General features: G+C 38.6%; 1 protein-coding gene across 2 annotated transcripts; it reads left to right on the forward strand.

Moving 5' to 3' along the window:
• NCF4 (neutrophil cytosolic factor 4) lies at positions 1–27901 on the forward strand. 2 transcript variants are annotated; one of them, XM_068665458.1, is made up of 10 exons: positions 1–281; positions 19473–19557; positions 20995–21148; positions 21444–21514; positions 22344–22471; positions 23459–23516; positions 25123–25221; positions 25975–26105; positions 26196–26261; positions 27022–27901. In XM_068665458.1, exons 1-10 carry the CDS (start codon positions 250–252, stop codon positions 27248–27250), a joined length of 1053 nt encoding a protein of 350 aa, XP_068521559.1. In that variant the 5' UTR covers positions 1–249; the 3' UTR covers positions 27251–27901. The 2 variants fall into 2 exon arrangements, with proteins under 2 accessions (XP_068521559.1, XP_068521556.1); XM_068665455.1 differs by lacking the exon at positions 1–281 and adding an exon at positions 17243–17730.
• Positions 27902–27983: the final 82 nt, after the last annotated feature.

A 27983-nucleotide genomic window follows, 5' to 3' on the forward strand; every position in this document is an offset into this window, starting at 1 on the left:
GTTAAGAGAATGGAAACAGTTGGTTTTCTTTACAAGACACTCGTGGGTATCAGACATTTGTCATAATTGACACTGGTGTTGTTCACACTGGGATGGATAAGCCCGTGTAATTATTACCACAGGGGTTATATTCTAGGAAAAGTAGCACAGCAGAAAGATGGCTTCATTACTTATTCCCATTTATAATAGACTGCTGGTAGGAGAGCAGTCAAAGCATTTAGATCAGGGTAAACAGCTTTTGGGGGAAATATGACTTCAGTTTTAGCAATTGGAATCCTGTGGTAAGCCAAATTTTGTTAGTTATTTTCTAATGAATCTGCTGGTTTTTGTTGGTGTTTGTTTTTGTTTTTCTCTTATGCTTTTATAATTGGTTTCAGAGTTATTAGTGCACAGTGAGATGTATTTAAAAGTCAGAAATTTGTAAAGGATTTATATATTTCTGGGTAAACTAAGTAGGAATAATTCCATAGCAGTGATGCTTAAATGGCAAGTTTGGGCTTTCCCTGCCAACCTCTCAAGTGGAAAGTGCTGGCTAAGAAAGTCTATAACTAACATCAGAAAAGGAGCACAGTTGAGTCAGCTGTTTGTTTATTGTCAATATTTCATTAGAAAAACAATTCTTCCATTTACAGAATTGGTAAATGGGATATCTTCTCAGCTTTAGGTCATGATTTCAATCCAGCCAAGGAGAATATCAGTAAATAAAAGTAATTATTCTGTAATATTGTTTTAGTCACCCCGATGAAATGAATTCAGCAATCCCACTTCAGTTGTTAATATACAGATACACACAAAACAAACTTACTGGCACTGAAGAAATATCTCCATGTAGTTTGCAGATTGAATCAGACTTAGACACTGAATTCTTCTATACTTTCTCTATCTCTTTAGCTTGCCTAAAGGGAAGACTGCAGGAAGAAAATCTCTGGTTTTACTACCTGTCCTAAACTTCTCACATGAATGGACCTGCACTGGTGTTACTGATCCAGCAGCATTCTCTTCTGCTGAATCTGGGATTCCCTTGGTTATATTTCAAACTGAAAATTTGAGTTTATCTTTTGTAACGTCCTCTGTCTTCTCGGAAGAAAATTTATCAAAGAAAGGCTCACCAGCATATTCCTAGAGGTTAATGGCATCTTCCCTGCCATTACCAGTGCACCACAACTTCTTACAATTCCTTTTTAGACATTTCTTTTGCTAATAATCTCATCACCTTGTTCATAATCTTATGTGGGGGGATTTCATTTTTTCCTAGATGATGCAAAAAAGTTAATCTCCTTGATTTAAAATAGTATTTAAAAAAAAATTACTGGACTAAACTATGTTATAAAAACTCACATTGCCTTTTTTTGGTATTCTCCACATCTGAATTGATGCTCATTATGGGCACATATTTTGTTCTTTGATGTTAGTATTTTTATTTTTTTTTCCAAAAGTGGTTCATGGTGGCCATCACTTATGTAAATTATTGTTAGGCCTTCTTGCACCTCACCTTTCACAACAATGTTAGTCTTCCATGTTTAGGGAAAAAAAAAAATCTAGAAGTGCAACATCAAATGTAGCATGCGGTACAGACTTGACTGATATGAAACAGAGCTTTTAGCTTGTGTTGTGGTGTTTTCACAGCCATTTGTAACAGGCAGTAGCTCCTAGGCCCTTTGAGTTTTGATCTCAGTGGGACACAGAAGCTGTTGTCTCGAAGAAGGGTGAGATATTTTCAGTAAAGGGATCATTAATATCTTGCTTTTGGATCAAGCAGAGGCTTGCAAGATAAAAGTGATGTGCTGTTTGCCAGCATTTTGCCTCTTTGAAATGTATCATCTCTGCTATTTTTCTGCACTTCTGTTGACATTTCTCCCCCCTACTCTGGGAAAGAAAAAAGGAAGTAGCAGGTCATACTGAAAACCCCGCTGATCTCTGAGCTAGTGTATCTCCATATCTTCCTTTACTGTTGTTTGACTGTCTTGGATTTATTTTTCTAACACTTTCTCCTGTTAAAGGGCAGAAAACAGAAACTCCAACAGATTAACTGATTGCATGAAACCACACAGTATAGTGGTCTCATGCAAGGAATTGCATGTTCCATCCTTTCTTCTGACAGTATCTTCAATAATGAAGCATCCTTTACTTTCTTTGTTGCTTTGGCTCTTTATCATGAAAAGTACAGCCCATCAAGTTTCACTTGGGTGGACGAAGGGTATCCTCTTTCACAGAGAGGATCTGTTTGCTACTCAACTTCTTCTCTGCTACCAAGTTCACCCTGTGTACCACACAGAATATGGTTTCTTTTCGATGGGGCTTCCCTTGCCTTTTCTTAATAGAGCTGGATTTTTTTTTCTAACCATTAACATTAGTCATAAGCGTGTATAGTATAAAAAAGCTTAAAGCTGTAATCTCAAGAAGCAGGGGAAGGAAAGTGGCTCTTCTTTATCTCAGGAGAGAGAAAGTTTGCTAATGCCCTGTGAGGGAATGACAGATGATTTCTCTCTCAGGTTACACACGCTCTAAATCCTCTTCACCATTTCTCTCCAGCAATGGGGAGACCAGATGCTACTGTAACAGCACAGAGCTTGTGCGAATCCCTTACAAGGACCTTTTATTACTGCTATGAGTAAAAACAAGTGACTTGCATAGCTGTTCTCTATTTTTAGAGGGGTTTATGTTTCTGAAGGACATATTTGGTCCCCTTACGTGGCTTTGGCTAGTTTTCTGTTGTTGACTTCTCTTTTTTTTTCGTTCTTTTAGTGATATGGGAGGACGAAGGTGGGAGAAAGCTAGCGTCTGTTTCTGAGCTGTTGTGATGGAATTTGTTAACCTGACATTTTGTATGCTGTGATGTGCCCAATTCCCTTTCTAGCTGTTTCTAGTAGCTATGGGGATACAGACAGCAGAAATCACACTTCTCACACACACTTTCTCTGCTGAAAAAAAAAACTGATGAAAATGATAGACAAATGATTTTGGAAACAAATCTTTGATGTGTCCTCAGAGTAAATGCTATGAAGTTTTTAGATATGAAGTTTGTCTTTATTGCATCAGTATACTATTACCTGGTGTGCAAGAATTGCTTTTACATCTAAAGAGCTGTAGTATCTATTCAAATGTCTTTTTTGGACTTGAGCCGTCTTCCACAGTTGTCACTGGAACTCTTTATGGTGTTTTTAGTGGAGACTTGACCAGGCCTCTCTTCTAGACTTCTAGAGATTTTTACAGAAATTGCAGTGAGATAGGGATCAATTAGTAGCACTGAATAATTACTTTGTGGAGAGAGGAACACTTTGTTATGAATTTGATTGAGACTGTCAGTCTATGTTGGTACTGATCTCTTGTTACATATTGGTGACTTATGAAAATTACTGGCAGTTTAAATCACAATTAGTCTTACAGGTGAAAAATCACTGTCTTATGCTAATTCCTCTTAAGCATTCAAATTTTTTTCTATATACTTTTTTATTTTTTTAGAAAGAGTAAGTCCTTTTGTCCCTTTCTATGTTTTGTTGGATTTTGTTCTTGTAAGAATACTTAATAGTCCCACTTCTGCTGGAGGTACCACAGAAGTGAAAAGTTCTGCAGTAATAGGGGAATGTGATGTCTTGTCATGAAAACTAACCAAGTATTGATGTTGACATGCAAATTATTTAAGACTGTATTTTACTATTCATCATAAGAGCAGGAAAGAGAGCAGGCGGGGTATCGGTTCTGATAAATACTTCAGAGTATGAGTAAGAGAACAAGCAAGGGAATGATTGATTGGGTGAGGACAAGGACTGGGAACAGACACATAAACACACACACAGATAAATACATATTCACCACATGTATGGGTTGTAACAAATGTCTCAAGCATGCATGCAGCCTTAACCTAAGCGTGTACACATACCTTTTTGATATACGAAGTACACACTTGTAGAGGAAAATGTGTACATCTGCAAAAATTTAGGCACGTGTAACATGCACACACCTGATACAGAGGTAAATGACAAGTTGTTTCAGTAATTCATTTCTTGCTTTTATAAAATCAGGGAAATTATGGTGATCTTGAAAAATCTGAGGAAGCTTCAAGAAATGATGAGAGAAAAACATGGTTCTCATGTCTCTTCGTAAGTAGAACATTCGGAGCTTTCTGTTCCACCTCCCCTACCAGAAGTGCATCTGATACATTGTACAGAGATTTCAAAGTTTAATTTAGCTTAACTCTTGGCTGCAATCAACTGCTGATAAATTTAGTTGGGGGATTAGGGAACCCAAAAGTCTAATAGCTCCTTAAAAGGAGCCTGAGAATGAGAAAGCAAAACAAAAACATCTGCTAAGAGTCTCCCTTAAAATGGTGGCACACCATACAGTAACAGCTTACAGAAATAAGTAGTTCATTTTAAGGAGAGAAGGGATTTTTGCAGATACAGATGCTTGGAGGAAGAAATCCAAAGGTGTAAATATCTAAGAGAGCTGTTTCTTTTGAAAAGCCAAGGGATATCCTGATTGGATCAATAGCATGTAGCAAATATTCTTCTGTAGTTCTAGATAATTTGCTACTGCAGGAAAAAAAAAGAAAAAAAAAGTGGGAAAAAAAAATATCCGTTGTTAAATTGTTAAATTCTTTTGCCTGTTACATCTTTTGTGTAGACTGTCATGTTTAAGATAAGGTCTTTGCACTTGTGTGGCAGCATTAATTCAAACGTGAATTCTTAACCATGACTACCTCATCTTCTTAACACAGTCTGTGGATAGTAAAGTAGATGTTTTGACCAGAATTTTACATATACAGTCAAAAATGCAGACTCAGACTAAATCAATCCAAGAAAACAAAGTCAGATATTTATTTGAAGAATAGATTTATTATAAAAGACCAGACGTTTCTTTTCCTAGATACTTCTTTCTCATTTGTTTTTATACTACATCAGTTTCTGTAGATTCAGCTGTAACTAAGGCCTTTCGTAAGTATTGCACTTACATATCTCATAGCAAGAAATAACTCTTGTGCCAAAGACACTGTGATCTTTCACAGCCTTATGCATATGTTTTACTTTTCAACTATGAATAGTCCCTCTGAAGCCAGATCTATGGCCTAAATGAGAATCTTCAGTAACCATTTCTTGCCTACCCCCCTTCTTTTGCTATATCAGTTACATTTCAAGTTGTTCCATTGTCTTAGGGCCCAGGAAAGGACTTAGGTGAGAAGAGGTTAAAAAAAAGTATTTGAATAATTATTATTTAAATTAAGATGGAGTAATCATTTGATAAAAATTAAATCTGCTGAAAAAAAAGAAATGTCCCTTCACACAACGTTTAATTATCTTGTGGGTTTAGCAGCTGGATGGCTATTATTTCAACAAAGAGTTTATTGAGATTTGAAAAAGGATTATATGTAAAAGTAGAGTATCTGGTGTTAGCCTTGCTAAATCTGGTAGGCTTTGAAGCATAAGACAATCATCAGAAGGAGTAAGTATGTGAACTATATTGCCAAAGCAGGCAAATGCATTCTGAATTCATTTTTTTTCTACAACATATGAATTAAGGAACTATTGGAAAGAAAGTATTCAGAGCAGGATTACAGGTTTGCTTTGAGGAATCGAGAGGAATTCAAGAGTGGGAGAAACTAAATATTTTTCTGTGTAAAATTTTCTGATGTTCATAAACTCTTAATATAGTTACATCATGACATAGGTGGACTGGTAAGTATTATGTCTGCCATTCAAACGTGTGAACAGTGGGTTCTGCAGCTGAGAACAAAATTATACCCAAGTTTCAAATGATGTCTCTGAAATACTAATTAGATGTATTTAGTTATATGGTGAAAGTGTTAACCTTATCTGATTCTTGTTGTCTGAACCAGTTATATGTGTAAAACTCTGCAGCCTTTCTGCTTGGTTGCTAGTCAATGGCTGTAAGAGTTCAATTTCGAGTTGTATAAATTTTTCTTTATCCTTTTTTTTTCATCATGCGAGATATATGGACAGACATACTAAGTTTATATAAATTATTTTATTTTTTACATTAAGTATCTTAAGCTCTAAGGGCCTCAGCACTAACAGGAATAAAGAAATGTGAACCAAACTTCTAAGACAAAAGAATAACTGAAGAACTACATTTATTGCTAATAAAACTAGTGCAGGTCTAGTGCTTGTGCAGTGCGTAAGTTTAGTCACTGTTCATTTTCATGGTGGCTATCTTCCCCTCCTCCTCTGGTTTCAAGCAGCTTTCTGTTCAGGTTGTCAATATTTCTGTTGTTTTGGGGGCTTGAAAACTAGCAATAGTATTCCAGGAGAGCACTATAAGCATTTACTAGAGAAGAAAATTAATTTCTCATGACCTACTCATGTTCCGTTTGTTCTCCACCATGACCTTCCAGGTCCTATTTTGGCTACTTAGCCAACCCATCCCCACACTCCTTCTAACCTAGGTGCAGAACTTTACATTTGCTGAATTTCATGATTTTACTGTTGGCCTATTTCTCTAGCTTGCCAAGGGCCTTCCGAGTGGCAGCCCTGCCCTCCAGTATATCAAGTGGATACTGCAAAAAAAAAAAAGTGCTTTAATCAAAAGTCAGGTAAGAAACAAGATACAGATCTTAATACCTCAGGAAAATGCTAAACCCAACAAACACAAGTACAGGCATTTCCTACAGGTACAGTCCATGCAGCTGCCTTTAACATCCCCTGGTCCTGGCAAATCCTTTTTTTTGTCAGCTAGCCAAATGCCCTCATAATGATTCTTTTTCTCTAACAGTACTCCTCTTAAAATAGTCTTTCTCCAGTAAGGTATATAAAGAACATGTGAGAAATCAAAATGGAGAACAGTAAGAAGAATGGCAACAAGCAGATCAAAAGCAACAGAATAAGAATATATTTCAAAACTGGTTTTAGATTCTCTCTTTGGGGCAGGGATGGTCTTGCACTCTATTTGCAGCAGACCGTGCAGATTGGAGTTCTGATGCCTGTTAGGTCTCTCAATAAAACTTCTATACAGAGAATAATAAAATAAAACAAGAAAAAAAAAAGTGCATGTACGGAGAGAAATAAGATAAGCAAGAAAGGTATATGAAAGAAGAGGAAAATGAAAGGACTTGAGCAAAGCCTGGTCAGCAAAATTGCTGGTAACATGGAGCTGAAAGTGTAGTTGCTCCATGCATCCACACTGTCAGGCAGTAGAAAAAGGCTCTGATCTATTAGTTTTTATAACAGACAGGTCTTGGCAAGAAGTATAATCACCTCAGGATACCTGCAGATTTTTAGAGGCCAACAGAGTATATCTCAGGCAGTGGCCAAACAAAGAGGGCAAGGGGCATGGTTCTTACTCCTTAGTCTTCTCTTCCTCTCTCCTAATGTAAATCATCCTGTCTTATCTAAGAGAAGTAATTTATGGCCAGCCTGCTGGCTGGTCAGCTTCATGTCTCTCATAAATTAGATAGTCAGACACATGTGGGTCAAGTTTGGAAATGCAATGCGTGTCTTCAGAGGATGGATGGATTCTTCCCAATCCTTCCTTACCTTTGGTTGTTCTTACACATCCCCGTTTATTCCCTTTACTAATTTATGTTCCTCTTTCTGCCCACTTTCCATTGCCTGTATCTTTCCTCTTTTTCTTCAGTGAGCGTGACAACTATACTAGAATAATATAAGGAATTAGATTACTTCTTTGCCTTATCTTTTGTTTATCTCACATTGTAGATACGGAATAAAGGATTATGTTTCTCTTCCTGGTCTTTCCTCCTTTGTTCTCTCTACGTAGGCACATATTTCATGCTGAGAGGAACTGCAAAGAAAATTGTCTGGACATCAAAGCTCATTATGTTCTATTGCAGCTGAACACCAGTAAATATCTCAATTCTTCTAAAATTCTCAAGAAAGATTTTATTTTGTCTCAGCTAGAGCTAGATCTCTGGGCTATAATAGCACTTGCTGCGCAGATCTGCTGTACAGGTCTGAGATTTTTTTTTAAACTTCTTAAAACCAGGTCTGTAGTTAATACTGCTGTTCAATGTAATTATACCAGGAGAAACATTAGTGAGGATGATATCATGCCATCCAAAGAAGTCTTTAGACAATGGAATTAATTTTGTTCTGGCAAAAAGTGTTTTCAGTGAAGTTATGGATATAACTGTTATCGAGGGTGGCTTTTTTTTTTTTTTTTAATTTTAGCTTTTTAGTTTCTTTGTTCTTTCTAACCTGTAGTTCCCTTTGGTGTCTATTGGTTGATACAGTCAAGAGAAAGAAAAAATGGAGCTGGGAGAAGACAGTGGTATGGGGTATTCTCCTTCTGGCACTATCAGCACCAGGGTAGAAGTAAGTAGTATTGAAAATGTGTCTAATTCAATACTTTCTCTGCTGTGGGAGGTGATGATTCCACTAAATAGCTCCAGCAAAAGTTGGTCCAGTTAGCTGGAAGCATGAAGGGGTATCTGGCACAGAAGCTTTTCTAGTCTGTTAACGGGAATACATCCAGTACAATCCCCTTTTGAGTATGATCAGGCCAGGTTTTAAAGGTTATTTGACAATTCTCATTTTGTTAGAACCTTGTATAGTAGAGAATTTGTCTTTGAGATGCAGAGATATCAAATAAGGTGCAGAAAAAGAGATACCAGCTTCACTTTTAAAACCTTGATTATGATCTTACAGTAATTGCTTCTTCTTCTGTATCATTGTAGTATTAAATAAGCCTTGTGGCCAGCAGCCTGATGTAGTATTACAGCAGCCAGACAGAATCTAATATGGGAAAAAAGGGGAGAAGTGAGAGCCTTGAGTTCAGTGAATCTTTGTAACTGCTGTCAGATCCACTGGACTAGACTGTTGATAAACAGCACAGGGAGAGCTGAAGAAAGATCCCTGGTAGATCTGGGAGCCAAAAATCAGCTAAACACCTCTGAGAAGTTTAGGAGCTCGTTGCTTGTTTGGCTCGTTTCCACCTGCCTTTCCCCATTTCTCTGCAGCAGAAGCAATGTTGGAGGGTGCGTACTCTGGCTGGCAGGCTGTTGGAGGAGACTCTGGCCTCAAATTACACAGCATGAGAGCTCTGTGCATAAAATTAGCAGCAGAGTTCTGTGTATTAGGCGCCAGGGAAAAATGTCACATTCAGCAGAACTCAGAGGCGAGAGGTGGAATGGAACGAACTGGAACAGGACATCAATCCCCCTCCACTTCTGACTGGTTTGCAGCAGACATATCTGAGGGTGTCCTAACCAGCTAGCTTGGAATAAAGTTGTTTAGATAGGAAATGTATTTTATGTCTTAGTAATAAGATAGCTTTTTTTTTTTTTTTTTTTGCTTTTTTTTTTTTTTTTTCTATCCTTTCCCCCCTTTCACTTGCTCTTTCTCCTTTTATCTGAAAATGTCTTCCTTGTGTCTTTTCACAAGGAAATCCCCCTTTAGTCATGAGGAAGTGCTATTGACATAAAGTTTTCTGCCCTCCTTTCCACGCTTCTGTTGTCTGATTCCCAGTGAGAAACACACTGTGGTGGCATTACATTCAAATTTTATAGTGGATTCCACAAGCTGTTTGTAGTGAAGTCTGGAAAATTAAGTAAAGGGCTGGCAGACAGGGCAAAGGGACTAAAGCAGAGAGACAGCTATTCAAGGACTGGATTCTTCAGATACTAACTTAGTAGCAGATACGTCATTCAGAAAAACTATTACGGAAAAGGTCACAGCTAAGGGTGTGTTTTGGCTCCTTCCTTACATCATAAAACCAGAAAAATCCTTGCTGTGCCAGTTCTAGGTTGCCCTGAAGCACATGTGTTGGAGACTGCATTGCCGTCTTTATGTAGAGATGAATTGCCAAGTGACATAAGTGTACACTTGCCTGATTGTTTGGAGATGTACATGTACACATACACATCCACTCTGTACTCAGAGTGTGTTTTCATAAGACAGAGTTATCTGGCAGCAATGCTGGTTTGATGCATTCTTCCCCATTTGTTCTCTATATTGATGTCTGTACTGTGAGCTGGGCTGGGAAATCGTTCTGTGGTTTAAAAAGAGTTTTAACAGCTGGATCAGTCAGCTGATGTATTTTGCAGCACAGCCTCATGTGTGCCTTCCTGTGGTGCAGGAAAGAGCGGGATTATGTGTGGACAGGGAATATCCTGAAATACATCACTGTGTGATCACAACTTCAAAGTCCCCCATTGCTTTTGTTGGGCTCCGATTATTGAAGCAATCCACAACCAGGGTGATGCATTCCCTGATTAGATAGCATTCTTGGGCAGAAAACTGTTCTTCATTTAATGTTCTTGTTCTCCTTTTCAGTAGTAGAGCAGGCCCATTGGCTTCTGCTGTTTAAGATATGTGATAGTTTAGCAACTATATTCTTTTGGAATGGATTGGGAATAAGTTCTAAGGCCTGGCATCAGAGCATACATTACTGGCATGTTTTTATGTTCTTATATTTTCAATTTGAACTGTAGGCAGTTTTGAGTGCAGGTGGGTTGCTAAGGATGATAGATGTAATTTATCACTTTTCACCTGACTTTCCCAAAGAGTTATCGCTCTGTTAAGCCTTCTTCTTCCTCACTATCTCCCTATGCTAAAAAAAAAAAGTATTATTGTCAGCCGCATTTTGCAGATGGCAATGCTGAGGAATTAAGGAATCACATAGCAAGCCAGTGGCTGAACTGAACACAGTTAATTGAGAGCTCTGTTATTTAGACCCAGCTTTATGTTACAAGGCAGCTTTCTGCCTGTTGAGGTGTGAGACACGCAAACTCCACACTAGAAATGGACAGACTGGCAGGTGGTTTGCGATCGGATTACTTATTTGTACAGTTACTGCTGGGCTCAGTCTGCGGGTTTATCTTTCAAGGAATAAAGGCTGAGTTAATGGCAGCAGGTGAGGCAGGCTGTAAGTGTACACTAGGAGGAATACTGGCAGAGCAGAACTTTGAAATTCACAGCATTTTGATGTTTATTTCCTCTACGTTTTCCACTCACCTTTCTATCTTAATCTCTAACCCCCTTGCCCCCCGTTTTTTTTAAGGGATATTGTCCCAGTTTATGAATCATTAGTAAATGAGCCTTAAACTCTCTGTAATAAGCAAACTGGATATGTCTGCACCAGAAAATTGTGCTTCTTTGACTATATCAGTGTTGCTAAAGTAGTACAACTCCCCTAGGGTGAAGACAATTATACCAGTGTAAAAGTGCATATCCAAATATAACTGAGTCCCTAATGGGAAGGCACCTCTATACCAGTAATAACTAGGTCCACAGCAAGGCACAGATTTATATTCCTAGCCTTAGGAACCTGAGGTGACCAAATCAGGAATGTAGCTACTTTATAATTTATGTATAGTCCAAGGAGACAGATACAACCTTTAGAGGTGGAGTTGGCCCACTTGAGGCCTGATTTACTGACCAGAGGTGCCAGTCTCTCTTCATTGTCTATTCAGAGAACTTCCACTTAACTAAAAACACTTATCTGAGGTTTCTAAATTAAGTCAGAGAGATTTGGTCACAGGATTTCATCAAATGGATGGGGAAATTATTAGGAACAGTGTAGGATGGTTTGAATGTAGCTCTGCACAAATTTTAGCAAATCCTAACCCTGTTTTGAGATTTGGGAAAGTTCAGTGAAAAAAAATTTTGAGTAATTTTGACAGGTCTTTGAACTTGTGAAACAGATGAAGCAGAAATTTCTTTGCCTTGAATAGCAATAGCTGTGACTGACAGATTTCTGACTATCTAGAGATTAGGAGTCTAAAACACAGAGAATCTCTTGCCACAAAGGGTCACTGCTGCTGTGCACTTAGAACTATGTTTGAAGGTTTTGGAGGAATGGCTGTAGGCATGTAATTCTCTCAGAGCTTCTCGAATGGAGCCATTCTGCTTCTGTGTCTGCAATAGCTGGTTACCAGGCTTTGACGTTGGTAGTTAACTATTCCATATTGGTCCATCTCCAACCCACGACTGTCATACACAGTAGTAGTGACAGTGTCTGCCCTCTTTCTTCCTTCTTTGCCTCTTTTATCCTGGAAATCATATGCTAGCTGGTTAAAGAAATGTTCTGTTGCTGTTTCTGAGCTTCCATATCTCTCAGTTATTCTAGACTTGGGCATGAGTATCCACCTGAGCTCTGCAAGAACAAAAAAAAAACATTGCTCAGGAAGAAGTTACTATTGTTATGGTAAGACTTAGTCAATTTCTTCTTATCTCAAGTGATCGTGCTATATCCAAGAGAAATCTTGCATCTTTTTAAATATTTATAGTAAAGGCATAATTGTTTTCCATAGAGAGGAAGACCATAATATTACATGTGATACTGCTCTGCATAAGAAAAGCTGTGAAGATCTGGCTATAGCACCCTGAACTAACAACACACAGAATGATACTGTTGAGTGCAATTAGCTGAGAAAGACTAAGCAAAAAACTCATTTTGGGGAGGGTTATTTTTTTGTCTTTCAATATTCATTCCTTCATGAGTGGTTTTACTCAAGCAATTAAGGTGCAAAGAACAGATTTAATTATAGGATTTAATTTGTTATTCCAAGAAAAATTCAATTTAAAAAGAAGGCTACTGTTTCTTTCATTTTTGGCTCTGTAAAACCTATTCATGTTGAGTACTAATTTATTATATAAATGACATGATTATGTTCACTGCCAAGGAAGAGTGGTAGATGCTGACCTTTAAATTTTTTTCCAGTTCAGGATAGATTGTGTAGTCGTGTAGTCATGTTTGTCAGCAGCACACAATCATAGTCCTTTTTTTGCAAATTCCTACCAGGTACTTTTCACCCTTAACAAGTAGTCACAGAAACTACATCCAGCTTTAAATCAAGGACAATTTTCAAAGTTCTACTTATCCATAATCCTGTGCTTTTTTTTCCCTCCCAACTCAAAGTGTGACAGGAAGAGTATCTGTGCACTCAGCTGGTATGTATTGAGCAACACCTGCAAAAGAGCAATGAAGATTACAAGGCAGACAGGAGTAGCTTATTTTATGTAACTTTTACAAAAAAGTTTTGTAGAGCCATAATTCAATATTAATGTGCTATCATGATACGGAGTTTAAGCATGACTCTATTTGAAAATGTAGTAAATGTGTATCAAAGCCTTCTGTACAGCTGATGGTAGCCATAAAAGCAAAATCTGTACAGGTGTGTAATATGAATGGAAAATGGAATATAACTCCAAATCACTTTTTCCCAAATCAGTGTGATCAGTTACAGTCCAGCATCAATCAACCATAGAAGAAAAGGCATTCAACAGCTAATGCTGCATGTACTATAGAAACAAATATTCCACATATCCTCTGAAAATAGTAGGTTTAATGAAAGTGTTGTGCAAGCTAACTCTGCTGCTTGTGTTTCTGTTTGATGTTCAGCTCCCTTGCAGTGTTTGGTACAATATACTTTCCTTTACAGATTGTTACGTGATGAGACTAGACATCTTTTAGCAATATTATTCTTGTTCATTTTATTCAGTTACTTAACAAATTCACTCTATGACTAGTGATTGAATGTAATTATGCAGTACTTTTCTAGGAATGGGAACATCAGACAGAAGTTATTTTTCTAGAGCTTAACTGGTGTGCACAGTCAAAATTATACAGTAGCTGCTGCTCTAATAGACGTGGTATGTAGTGCTGTCATCAGAATTAATTCAGCTGAGGAATTTTATTATGTTCCTTTGATTAGTGGTTCACATATCTTTAGCGATTTGGAACTACCTCCCCATATTCCATGCTTGTTCTGGGTGCTTGGTTATGGGTGATAATCTTGGATTTCCAAGGTGTTTATGTATCCTTACAGAATTATATTCTAACAACATGTACATCAGACAGAAGACCACAATTCCGCAGTTCACAGACATGCACAGCTGAAATAGTATAGTAGGCGCTGAACTGGGGAAAAAATATGTAATGATGTCAGCATAAGCATGTAATTCAGTCATCTGAAGATTTTCTTAGTAGTCTCCCATAATTAATTAATTAATTAGTATTTCTTGCACCTATTTCCTCTAACACATGGATAAATCAGCTATCCAGTCTTCTGAGGTGGTAATCTGCCTTTATTCAGAAAACAAGATCTTTGACTTGTTTTAGTTCAAAACAAGAAAATATTTGCAAAATCAGGAACTTTCATAGCAAGTTTACCATTATTCTGTCAGATCAGTGTTATTACTGGTTACAGTCTCTAGTAAACAGAAGTGTGATGGAAGAACTTCAATCAATTTGTTTCTTTTACTCAGCCTACAGCAAAGCAGTTGCATAGACAATTTATCTATGAGGTTGTCTATCAACCTGTTATTTGAAAACCATGTCTTGGAAAGAGAAATAAACACTGAGAAAGTATTTTTGCACTGTCTCTTAAAAGATGTATCTGCATCATATCTAGGTTATCTTCCAAGAGATTTGAAAATATTAGGATATCCTTTTTATGATTTTCTTATCAAAACTATGATATCCATCTAATATAAATAGTGATCTTAAAAGCATCAATCCCACCTTTCTCTTCTGTTAAAGTTTACCTGGTTCTTGTGCCTTCACAATCTTTTTGCACACCAGGAGGGCCCCTCTGAATTTTCATGAGTACATATATGCTGATCTTGTGATTAAGAGTTCTGGTGAATCTTTTATAATCTTGTATTATTTCTTTCCAAACGTCAAGAGAAAGCAAGAAGATTGCAGTTAGAAAACTTTGTTATGGTCACACTCATTCAAGGCAAAGGAAAGAGAATAATGAGTCTGCCTTCAGGTTACATGAGAACTGCCCATTTAGTAGGCCTCATTGTGGTGTAAATGCCTGAAGTAACTAGGAAAATAAAACTAACATTCACACTTTTAAGGAAAAGGTACAGCATTGAAGAGGCTTTCAGGGTAGGGCATAACTGCATTATCTGAGCATTCCCTAGGCTCCCAACCTTAGATGCTATCGCGCTGGGGAAACTTGGTGTGCTAGCTCTAAGGAACACCACGGAGCGTAGAGTGGAGTGGAGACACCACGGCTAGGCTCTGTAATCAGGTGGGGCCTCGATTGTTCTTGTGCACAAAGCTGCACTTTTTGCCACCCTAAGCCAAAGACCTGTCATGTTTTGACAAATGCTGTACCCTAGTGTACTTTTTGCTCATTATAATATCATTATAATACCAAAACACACCTCCATCCCAAAAGCTACCCGCCTCCAAGGTGCGACCACCCCTCACTGAGCATGCGCTCTGAATTTCTCGGAGCCTATTACTTTAAACAGAGACGGGAAAACTTTACACCAATCATAACTAAGATATGCTTGACTAGAGCCACTCAAGCTCCACCTAAAAGATAGAAAATAATATAAACTGGCCCAAGAGAGAGGGGATGTTAGGGAAGATACCATCGTCAGGGGAGATACCATCCCAAGGACATACAACATCCTTAGGACCTCCTGACTCCTGGGATCAGTCGACGGGCTGAGCCTCTCTTCCCCCCCATTGGGACGCCTTTGGGTGAGATCTGAATATTTGCTTATAAATCTCTATAGAGTCTTTGATCCTTTTAACGCGTTTATTTCTAGGCTGCGCACCTGTAACACCTATAGCACCTGGAACACCTATAACGCCTGGAACACCTAGAACCCACACCTAGAACCCACACCTAGAACACACACCTAGAACCCACACCTAGAACCCACACCTAGAACACACACCTAGAACCCACACCTAGAACACACACCTAGAACCCGCACCTAGAACCCGCACCTAGAACCCACACCTAGAACCCACACCTAGAACCCGCACCTAGAACCCACACCTAGATCCCGCACCTAGAACCCACACCTAGAACCCGCACCTAGAACCCGCACCTAGAACCCACACCTAGAACCCGCACCTAGAACCCGCACCTAGAACCCGCACCTAGAACCCACACCTAGAACACACACCTAGAACACACACCTAGAACACACACCTAGAACACACACCTAGAACACCTGTAACACCTGTAACACCTGTGTATTTCATGCATACTAGCTTGCTTTTGCAGATAGTCACTATCACCGGCAATCCAAAAGAACCTGATTATCTGTTGCTGTAATAAACCATACTTGATTGCATTGTGATAGCTCTCATTAATGCAACTAGGGTGAGGGTGGTTATCCGTGATAGTTCAGTGTTCTGAATCTAACCAGACCCCCAGACAGTTAATGCATTGTTGGTGAATGTCTGAACGGACCCCCAGGTGGTTAATACGTTTTTGGTGAATGTCTGAGCGGACCCCCAGGTGGTTATTACGTTTTTGGTGAATGTCCGAACGGACCCCCAGTTTTGGTGAATGTCCGACTGGTTCAGTACTCTGAATCCAACCGGGCCTGTAACGGTTAATCAGCTACACCCCTTTAACGCGACACTCATCAAGAAAATGAAAAACACAGTGGAGTGTGAAGATCTAGGGAGATACTTATATCCAACATCACCATCTTGAAACTACTCTGCTAAATCTTCATGGATAGCACAGGGTAGCAAATCACTCAGAAAATACAGTACAGAAATTTGTGACTTCTGTTCCCTTTGATCAAGAGACACTATACTCCCTCTCAAATTCTGTAATGCCTTCCATTCTCCATAGGAACAAGATAGGTGAAGAATTTACTTCATTAAAATGCAGTAAAATGAAGTTTACTCTTAAGTTTGATTATTACAATTGTCAATAGAAATGGTGAAGGATGCTAGTTGACTTTTGCTTTATTCAGATAAGATTTTTTTTTTTTTTGGTGCTTGACAGCAGAAGGATGAGAAGGAATGAAACCTGTACCAAACATGAAAATGGAAGAGAGTTAAAGACGGAAATGTGGAGGCAAAGATACTGCACATGACAGCTTTTTGACTAAAGCAGATGAGAAATGCTGCAACTTACCCGCAGTGTTAGGAAATGATGGTTTCCTTGTCACTTTATCCCTTTTATATTCTTCTTGAAAGATTTTCAACTGATGTTACACAAGTGCTATATCACAACCCTTTGAGTACAGGGCAGAGCATTTAGGATTCTCCTTGGGTGAACCATTACCTTGTCTTTGTGGGTGGCAAATGTGGATTGTTTGGAGCATATGAAACTGAGAAGACCTCTGCTCTTTGAAGGACTCATGTTTTACTTGTATTGTTACATCCTTCAGAACTCACTTCTTAACCTCTTGTACATGATTTCCTGGTACCCATGTGACTGAAAAGGTTGAATTTCCTGACCATCCTTTCTGTTCCCTAATGAAAATTTATTCTTTAGCTCCACCTCCTCGCTCTTGGTTGTGGAAGGGAGGATCCTTGGGAATCACAAAGGTTTAAGAAGGCATCAGAGGTATTCATCCTAGCTTACAAGCACTGTTAGTGTAGATGTGTACTTGGAGTCATTAAAGCTGTGACAAAACAGAATTTGTTGAGTCCACTCATACTGGCTTTCCAGAGGCAAGTGTTTCTCTGCAGGGGAAGACAATGGCTCACAGTTTCTGCTTTTTGTTGGACTTTTGGTTTCTCAACTGTGGCAGTTCCGATACATGACAGACATCACAAAACAGCCTTTCTCTATGACTTTTTTCTTTAGTACTTCCTCAATTTCTTGGGGGAGGGGAAGTACAGAAGAAACTGACACTGAAAGATCGGAAAAAAAAGATCTCTGAGGCCTTGCAGAGGAGTTTTGATTCACACAGGGAGAAATGCTTTGACCAGGCTCATCCCATTCAGCCAAGGACTGCCTAAGAAGCAGAGGAACAGAGCTTAGCCATCTGGATTTAGGAAGCTGAAAAGCATGTCTCTTCCCCGACAGCTGCGAGAAAAGAGGTAATATGTCTGTCCCTCCTCCCACAAGCCTCCATGTAACTGCTACGATCTGTGCATTTCATTTTGATGGTTCTAACAGGCTGCTTCTTATCATAGCTTCCAGACTATTAGGTTTCTTAGTGTGGAGCAGAACATTTGTTAAGTTGGAGTGGATTTTCTTTCATCTTTTCTGGGCAATATTCACTACCTAGGACAATAATGAGTCGTTGTCCTCTTTATGGCTGCCAACAGATTCCCTCTCGCTGTTTTTTTTTTGGTGCTGCTAGGAGTGTTTGTGATATGACTAGTTGTATTTCTTGATCTCCATAACCACATCCCTCTTCACTGTAAGTGGTGGTATTTAGGGTATTGTGGGTGGTGCTGATTCATGCTATTCTCCTCCTAAAGCAAGTGATTGCAAGACTTTACATCATTACATCAGCCCTTCTGATAGGCTACACTTTGTGGAAACCCCTGCTTGGGATATTCTTAAAGCAGAATAAATTAAGCCAACTGCTGTGTTTTTTTGTAGGATCATAAAAATGTAATGCTACTTCAGCTTGGCATTCCTTAGGGGATCCTTTTTGCAGTTTCTTTTTCTCTCTATCTCATTCTTAATCCTTTTTACTTAAATGTTAATCTAAGTAGCACTCTAACATGACATAAGATTGAAGCAAAGGTGAATGTCTTCTGTTTGTCAAAGAAATTGTGCCAAGGAGGCGGTCCCAGAGGAAACAGCATCTGCCAATCCGTGCTGTTTTATTGCATGGATGATATGGACAAGAAATACGAGAGCCTGGTCATATGGCTACTCTTTCGGTGTTCCTTCAGGGATCCTCCCTTCTCTTTTCCTTCAGATGCAATCTGTTTTATTCACTTTTAAGAATCTGAAAAGCTCATTCTAAGCCTGCTCACTTTCATGTGTTCCTCCATGCACTTTTGACGTTTCCAAACTTGTATCTTTGTGCTTCTTTCAGGTTATCTACTGTGGCTGGAAGGTCTACTTTTAAATATTTGCTAGGCTATTCCTTCTTCTTCCAAAACAACTTTAAGGTCTACCTTACCATGAAGTTTACAAGAAAACTTGGCAATATTTTGACAGCTGGTGCAGGAACCATTAGTTATGATGTAGAACAGTATTACATCTTTGTTTCTTTCTTTTTTTTTTTTTTTTTTCTTCTGTTTGTGCTTATCCTTTTGTTGTTTCTTGTTTTATATTTACAAACTATATTGTATGCATTTTACACATAAAATATAATGTTTTTACGAATTGCCTTTATGCTGACAGTATCTACAGCATGTAACACAACAAACTCTTTTCTCAGATCTGTTTTCTATTCCCTAATGTAATGCAGTAATAGTAACAGCATAACTCACGGTATATAAAAATCTTAAGAACAAAAAACAGTACTGCTGAATTGTAATTGTAAGCCTACTAAATGCTGTAGGAAGGATTAAGAATGCATAAATGGTTGATCACATATATCAGGAAAGGCTTTTGTTTTGTAGTCCTGCTACTTGAGCAAGCCCAGCAGCAGTAGGGCTGTTTTTCAGGCTCATTGAGTTCCCATGAAGGTTGCTGACCTGTGCTGAAGGTACAGAACTCAGCGTCCTGCAAAGGAAGAGAAGGACACCACGGGTTTCTCTTGGTTTTGACACTAGATAACGTGATGTTGCCACCTAATCTTTGTTATGATACCTGCATAGATACCTCCATAGGCTAACAGTATGAGTAACTTAAATCTTTTGTTTTTGCTTCACAGTGATTTTGACCAGCTTCCAGATGATGTACCTGTTTCAGCTAACATTGCAGATATAGAAGAAAAGAAAGGCTTTACTAATTACTATGTAAGAAAGGAGACTTATCTTGTCTTTATATGCTCTCAACTGGTTTGGTTGTGGGAAGCAAGATGCAGTTAAACTGGTGCAGCTGCTTTTTGTAATGAGTAGTTCCATGCTGAAAGCTTCTCAGTGCTTAACTTTTCTGAAATGGAGGTTAGTCTATCACAAACTTAGTATAAACATTTATTTTACTTGGTGAAACCTGACAGAGGTGTCCTCTAATATTGCTCAGTTTCTAAATTCTTAACTAACTTCTGATTTATTTCCTGTTAGAGAGCTATAAGCTTGGTGAAGAGAGTGGTTAAATTAATTCAAAGAGGGTAGAAGGGCAGGGTCTTGGCTTAATTTTTCTATGGTACTGTCAAGTTAGGATGTTGCCATTTCCACAAAAGGTAGTGTGTCTTTGATATCATATTTAGATCTTACAATGAGTTATTGAAAAGCACACAGGAAGGGAATAGAAGGGAAAAGCAATATGAGATTTTCTGAAGAGGGGTTTTGGATGAGCCCAGCTCAATCCAACTTCTACAGACTATGCTTCTTTTGCTGGAGACTTTGCTCATAAAAGTTTCCCACTGAAGTATGCAGGTTTTACTTTGGAATGTAGTGAAGTTTTGTTGCTCTGCCTTTATGTTTCCAAAGGACATGGCTGCAACGTGACTCAGAGTTCAGTGCCTGGAAATCAGGGGCTACTTTAGGGCCAAGCAATTTTGGTGAGAGATAACAAATACTATCAGGGTTGGAGGGAGATCATTAGAAGTGAAAGGACTATGTTTATTTTTTTGTATTATTATTATTATTATTATTATTATTATTATTATTATTATTATTATTATTATTATTATTATTATTATTATTATTACTAATATGATTTTACTTTTGGTCAGATTACATTTACTGTAATTTCTGAAATTGTGTGCTTAAAAGTCAAAGAGAAGTATGAATGCTTTCTCATCTGAAAATCTGAAAAAAAAAAGACATTTAGACTTCTGTCAACAGATTTGGACGTTCAAAACATCTTACTATACAAAAATCTTACTATACAAAATATTGGCTTTGATTCTTTAGTGTCTTCATTCTATTTCAAATGGCAGTATTTATATTTACCTCCTTAATATGTTTTGCCCCTCTCTGAGGGAAGGTATGTAAGCACAAAGTAACATCTAGTCCTTCCAGGTTTTCTTTTAGGATCAGGTGATAGAAAGCAGCAACAGGGACATGATCCATGGGAAAGCTGGACCCATACATATACCACACTGTCCGGTGCTAACTTGTTATTTTCTAGTACTTGACTGTGCAGATGCTTAACTGAAGCATTTCTCTTCACTTTGCCCCTAAAACAACATTCCCACCACTGGAGCAGTGCCCGCTGTATGCCTCATTTTTGTCTTGTAAGTATTTATAAGTCTGAATGTCAGCCTGAGTCCCCCTTCTCTGTTTCAGTTGTTTGTCATCGAAGTAAAGATTAAAAGTGGTGGCAGATACCTGATTTTCCGACGCTATCGTCAGTTCTATGCCCTGCACACCAAACTAGAGGAGAGATATGGGGCAGAGAGCAAAAACAGCCCTTTTACCTGCACACTCCCCATATTGCCAGGTAAGCTGCGAGTACCAAATCTGTATGATTAGTAGCTTTGTCAGTCCCAGGCTGTCCTTAAGAGGAGTGCATTGTATGGAAGTACACAGGATTTCTAGCTGTGACAGGAATTAGTTCTCAGCAGTGGAAGCTGGAGAAACCAAGCTCCACGTGTGGTAAAATTCATTTAGAAAGCTAAAATTCTTTAGATAATACCTATTTTCTTGGAGATCCTACTTTCTCTTGATTGCGTCATTTCTGTGACAGCCTCCATTATTTTTTCTTTAATAACTTTCACTTCTTTAATGTTTTCTAGGGAAGGTTTATGTTGGGGCCAAAAAAGAAATTGCAGAGAGCAGGATTCCTATCCTAAATGTCTACATGAAGGTAAAGCTTCCTTCCTGGGGGTAGAGATTGCACTGAGCACTGTAGAAAATCACCCCTTGCAATCAGCTGAGAGAGACATTACTGACGTAGCCCTAGGTACATGCTTCTCTCTGTACCATTTTTCTGGAAGACACAGTGTCCGCACTGTGGGACAATCTGCAGTCCTAGTCGCCAGATTGTTCAGACTGTAGGGATCTTCTGGAGTACAGCGTTCACAAAGGCTGACTCCCTGCCTTCGTGTTTGGATAGATAGCCTTACAAACAAACAAAACCAAGATGTGTGAGAAAATGGTGAATCTTAGAGTGTTGTGTGAATAAGGAGTTAAGTAAATGTGGAGTACGGAGTTTGGAAAGTGCACCTACGAGACTAGCAAAGCAGGATGGACTTCTGAATTTACCTGCTCCACAGTGAAGACAGCCAGCAACATCAAGGAGAGAAATTATTTGTGTGCAGGGGTTAACTGAAACCCTGATGTTAAATCAGTAATGGTCTGAAGCACAGGTCAAATCTTCCAGTACTTAAGATTGCCCTCTTTCCACAGTCATTCATGTTCTGAAGGGAAACGCCAGGAATAATTTACTCCTGCAGTAAATCAGGCGCACAAAGAGTGAAGCGGTACATTGGCCAACTCCAAGAGTAAACAGGAGAAACTGTCAGCTGTTCAGCCTTGTCCTGCTGAGTGAGAAGGGAGAGGAGGGAGATTTCTGGCAGTAATGAATATCCTTCATGATCCTGTAGGTCAAAGATGCATATTTGGTACTTGTAAATAAATAGAGAATTGATCTTTCCCACTGTTATTACTCTGTTTCCTACTTACTCTTGGCACAGAACCTACTCTGCCTACCCGCTTGGGTGTTGATGGATGAAGAGGTACGGCTGTTCTTCTACCACTCAGATTTTGATAGTGAACAGGTGCCTAGAAGATTGAGACGGCTTCGCCCACGGACACGCCGAGTGTAAGCGATTGACATGTTTTTTTTCAGCATTGCTTGATGTAAGAGATGCTGTCCAGTTTTGTGAGAAAAGAGAGCTGACAATCACTACTGTGTTTCCCGAGTGAATCCATGAAATCCTAATATGAGCATCTCTGGGGGAGAGTGAAAACATGCTATTTCTTGCTTACAAAAATCTAAAATTTTTAAAGCGTAGCTGGTATTTGCATCAAAAGGAAAATTCTAAATTGAGGAATTATGGCCTGCTTTTTTAAAAAAATGCTCTTTAACTCTGTCTGTTGATAATCCTTGAATGGTAATATTTATTATAATCTGAAGAATATGCAAGCCAAACTTAAGGACACAGGCTTGCACCACTAAAGTCAACATGAGTTTTGGCACTGAATCAATGAGATCTGGTTCAGACACTAAATGAAACTGAATATTTAATTTGTTCCTGTCCTTTGTGTAAACAAGGGCCTATCCTACACACCAGCACTGGCACCTCTCTGCTAAGTAGATGTTTTACTTCATTACCCTTCAGAGAAATTAATTCTCCTTTCAGCACATCAAAGATGGACATGATTCCTTTTCAGCTATCACAAGCTGTGCAAAACCTGCATGTGTGCATGCATTCCTGGGTGTATATATGATGGCAGATTTTGAACAGAGTGCCATAAATGCTAGAAACAGAAATGCCCAGAAGGTAGAGTAAAGGGACTGAGCAACGCTGTGGAAGAGGCATGCTGGCTGTATTGAAAATTGCATCTGTTCTCAGCAGCAGACATCATCAGATTGCTGCTGCTCTGCACTGAAACAGAGAACTAGGGCAATGCTGTTGCATCCATATCTATTTACTTCAAGGCTGCACACACTCATGCAGTGATCCTCCAGTGATCTGAGGCTTGCCTGCCTTGTATATAATGAAAACGTGAATGCTGTACTGATCATGTAGTATTTCTGATGACTAGAAAGACAAATATACCTCCCTGTTGTCTTCTTTGTCTTTAGTAAAAGCATTTCACCCGAACTGCCTGTTTTGGACCGGATGGCAGCTCCTCGGGCTGAGGTGAGTACTCTGCACAACCTGTCACAGGGTAGGAGAGAAAATTCTGTTTTGCTCTGGCATCTCTTTGATCAAGATGTCTTTTCTAATTAGAGCTTGGGGAAGAAAGGGAAAGTGAAATCAGCACAGGAAACCAATTGTCTTTCACAATAGGGAATGAAATAAGGGATGGAAAGAAGTGTTCTGTTCCTCCTTAAATGAATAAGAAGGAGTCACTGTGAAGTCAGAATGACAGGAGGTTCAAAATTGAAAGACATGTACAACTCACTGCCAAATGGTCCACATATACATAGTGATACCCATAAAGTAAATTTAAAGCAAGCAGAAGCTTCAGTCTCATTGACTTTAGCATATGTATTAAAGCTCTGCAGGTGAGGCATCTTAGTAATTTCTGTAACATAAGGGTTCTACTGAAAAGTGCCTATAACCCTGTCTTTTGCTGTAAATTGTATTTCTATTAAGCATGTGGAACTGCCTTGTAACCACTACACTTGTCTGAGCATAGGCTCACTTTCTGGAACACGTGACATTTTCATGTAAAGTTAATAAACAACATGCATTTGCCTTGATGTTGTTTTGTTTTTACACTGATGATAGCAGCTCTTGGATCAGGCATATCTCTTGGGTTTTATGTATTCTTTAGTTAATATTTAATCCACCCACCAAAACTTTTCTGTAGATGAAAGAAAGGTTTTTGAAAGGGCTATTAAATAGACATATGAACTACTTGCTTGATAGCTGTTTTTTTTTTTTAACTAGGAGAGCTATAAAGAGAGCCCTACTAGGCTCTGAAATTTGGCATTGACAAGACCAAAAGAGCCATCGCAACACAGAATGATAAGGAACAGCTTTTCATTTTTGCTTTTATAAGAGCATTCAAATGGTTGCTGTGTTCCTGATGGACAATGGGGAGAATGTTTCTGATAACTCAGCAATTTTAATTTTTCAAGAACATCTTGTTAAGGTGGTTGTATGTGCTTACCTCCATTTCATTATTATTAGTATTTATTTATTTATTTATTTATTTATTTTCCTGAAGGGGGCACCTAAGTTCCATTTTAACTACGCACGAGTTTCCCAGACTTCCCCAAAGCGCTCAGTTCAGCGCACGGGCCTGAACACTAGATGTAAAAAGAGCAGTTAGACTTGCGGCTCTTTGTGGCATTTTGCAGCAAATCAGAAAGCTGTAACACTGCAACCAGAAATAATACACATTTTTTCGATTCTCAGGAGTTCAAGTTGTCATGTTTTCAAGTTGCCAGTTGTCTTCAGCTCTCTTGGCTTACTTGCTCTTACATGTTTTCAATGTCTTTATTTCTCTGGTGCTCTATGTCTTGCCACTACTAGGTGTAGCCCTTTCAGGGCCATGCTTATCCTACTGCTTTCACTACTACCACAAAGCAATTTTGTCTGTGCTGAGTAGGAGAAGAAATTGTGAGAACTGTAGACTCCAGTCATATATATGACCTTACCCCAGAAATAAATCTGTGATGACGAAGTGCATATTATCTTGCTGGTTTATACTCTGTGCATCTCAAGAACCAAATAGAAAGAAAGATTCACATTTATAATTCTATGAATTAATAATTTGTGTTGCTGTTCTCCATAGGCACTATTTGATTTTTCTGGAACCAATAAACTAGAGCTCAGCTTTAAGAAGGGAGACTTGATCTATCTTCTCAGCAGAGTAAACAAAGACTGGTTGGAGGTAAGACTGTGATAGTGGTACTGAATTATTTACATACCTTGAAATACATGAGCAGGAAGGGCTATCCTAATCCTTGGGACCTTTCTCCTTTCAAGAGGAGACTGTATCACAATCAGGTGTCACTGTCAGGAATAAATCATTGACTCCAAACTTGAAGTTGTTTCATTCCATGATGGTTTTAGCTTACAAACGTCCTGCCTGTTAGACTTCAGTTTTCTTTTGCATTTGCTTGCACTGGAATGTTTCTGAATTCTTTAGAAGTGATTAGAACACAAAAACAAAAAGCCTCAGAAAGGAGATGGAAACTCCATTTCAGTGATTAATTGGTTTCTTGCCTCAGGGTGAGTTGCTGCATACTTCATGCTTCATACCACAACACACGTCAGCCTGATTACAGAGAGCATAGGAAATGCAGCAGTGTTCTGAAAAAGGATGAGGAAAACATACTGTGTGTTTGCTGATATGATATCTCTGCTTGCTCACACACCACAGCCTTTCTTAGTAACCATCTGACTTTCATTTTTTACACACAGTTTCACTCCTATGCCTTGTATTTATTTGGCTACACAATTGTATAATCTTTCTATGGAGGTGACATCAGGTCACTTCCATAGCCTTTATATTCTTGCATACAACAAAAATAAATAAGTAAAAATACTGTTGTTTCCATGGAAATTAATTGAATTCCAGAACGTATAATTTGTGGCCAAAATGGTGTGGCATTCTTCATTCCAACCCTTCCTGTCTTTCCAGGGAACAGTTAATGATACCACTGGGATTTTCCCATGTGCTTTTGTGAAAATCATAAAAGATTTACCACAGCAGGAAGACACAGTGAATAAAGTACGCTGTTATTACCATGATGAGACAGTAAGCACTATCAGGTAATAAAATAGTCTTCCAGGTTACTGCTGAAGACATGCCAGTAGTTCTCTATCCATGATATGCAATGATTAGATTTGTTCTTGTTACAGGGATATCTCAGTGGAAGAGGACCTGAGCAGCATTCCATTATTCAACGATCTCATGGAATTGATAAGGTAAGTGCAAGCAGGTAGTTGTACATTTAATATCATTTAAACATTTTTCAAGTTCCTTTCAGTCCTAGCTTTTGTACATTTTACTTGGACATCACCCTGTTTTGAATGTGAAACACTTTTGAAGCGTTCTAAAGAATTTGTAATTTGTCTTTGCCAAGAGCCGTCTGGGATTGTCAGCAAGTACCGTATGCTATATACTTCCAACTCAGTTGTGCTGCATAGAAATTTTTATTTCTTGTTCTAAGATCAGAACCATGCTCCCAAGCAAGGAACTTTTGTCTAATACACTTCTTCAGGATGCAGGACAGCATCTTATAACACCTGTCAAACTAGTGTTGAATTAGATTGAGCTAGTGTTGAACATCAAAACGTTAGAACATCAAATAGTAGTAATAGAACACCTGTGTCGGTATTTTTCCATTTCTTAACCTACGCTCCCCTCAAAAAAGGCACCCATAAGTAGGCAAAATTGGGGAGTAACTATAGTGAACTTGTATACATGGGGATTTTATCATACAGAGCAATTACGCTATGTGTATGGAGTTACTGAAGATAGTTCTGACAGGCTTCTTAGCTTAAATACAACACAGCATGAATGCAGCTGTATGATTTCTAGTACTAGCTGTATCAAGAATGCCAAAACACCCAAGGCTTAATGTGACTTTTAGCAGAATTAATTAGATTGCCAGTATATTGTTCATCAGGCATCACCTCCCAGGCATTCCTTGATTTTGGGATCAATCAATTTTTCTTCTACCAGGCGGGAGTTTGACCAAGATGACATTGTTCTGAATTACCGGGACCTTGATGGTGATCTGATCCGGCTGCTCTCCGATCAGGACATTGAGCTCATGGTGTCTCAGAGCAGGAACAAGCCCTCTGAGAAACATATGTTCCCTTGGAAGTTGCACATCACTCACAAAGATGACTTCAGTGTCTACAACACAAGTCCAGAAATGGGTGCTATTCACACAGTTAGAGCAACATGACTGCTGTAGAGTAGAAGTTCCTGCAGGTAGCTATGTTGTCCTTCAGTAATTCTTCTCAGCAGACAGTTTCCTTTAGCAAGACTTTGAAGTGAGCTTGAAAAGAGTAACAGTAGTATAATATCCTTCAGCCATCCTTGTTCCCAGAGCCAATTCCTTGCCTAGAATGTCCTCATAAGCTTTTTTTTTTTCTTTTTCTTTTTTTTTCCTTCAGACCACCATCACTTTCTTTTCACTTGCTTGTATGAATATTTGTGTGCCATTGCTAATGAATGCAGTAATTATTTCTGTCTCATGAGAGTCTGACTGGACAGAGAGAGTTTGTTTTGGAGGCATCAAGAAAACTTGTTTTTAATTTCAGTGAAGAAATTACAGCCCACTTTTGCTTTCTTCTTTCCACTGGCCAATATTTTGAATTCTGTGAATCAAATCTAGTACATTTTCAGTGCTACTTACAGACTTCTCAGACTTCTTGTAATTGTACAGTCTATTTGCTTCCATATTTTGGGATAATTTCTGTGATCCCTATCCAAATAGTAATTTATTCTCTGTCTCTCTTCTCGTGCTTTCTAACACCTCACTGCAAAACAGAATGAACAAGAAATTGCTGTGTTGAATTCTTCAACAAATAAAGTTGCGTATGTGTTTATTTTATCAGTTTTCATTAGAGTGTTTTTTGGGGGTGTATGTGAAATAATTCTTTTTTTTTTTTTTTTTCCCTTGAAAGAGAGAGAAT

The sequence above is a fragment of the Anas acuta genome, chromosome 1 (genome assembly GCF_963932015.1).
Source record: "Anas acuta chromosome 1, bAnaAcu1.1, whole genome shotgun sequence".
NCBI lineage: Eukaryota > Metazoa > Chordata > Aves > Anseriformes > Anatidae > Anas > Anas acuta.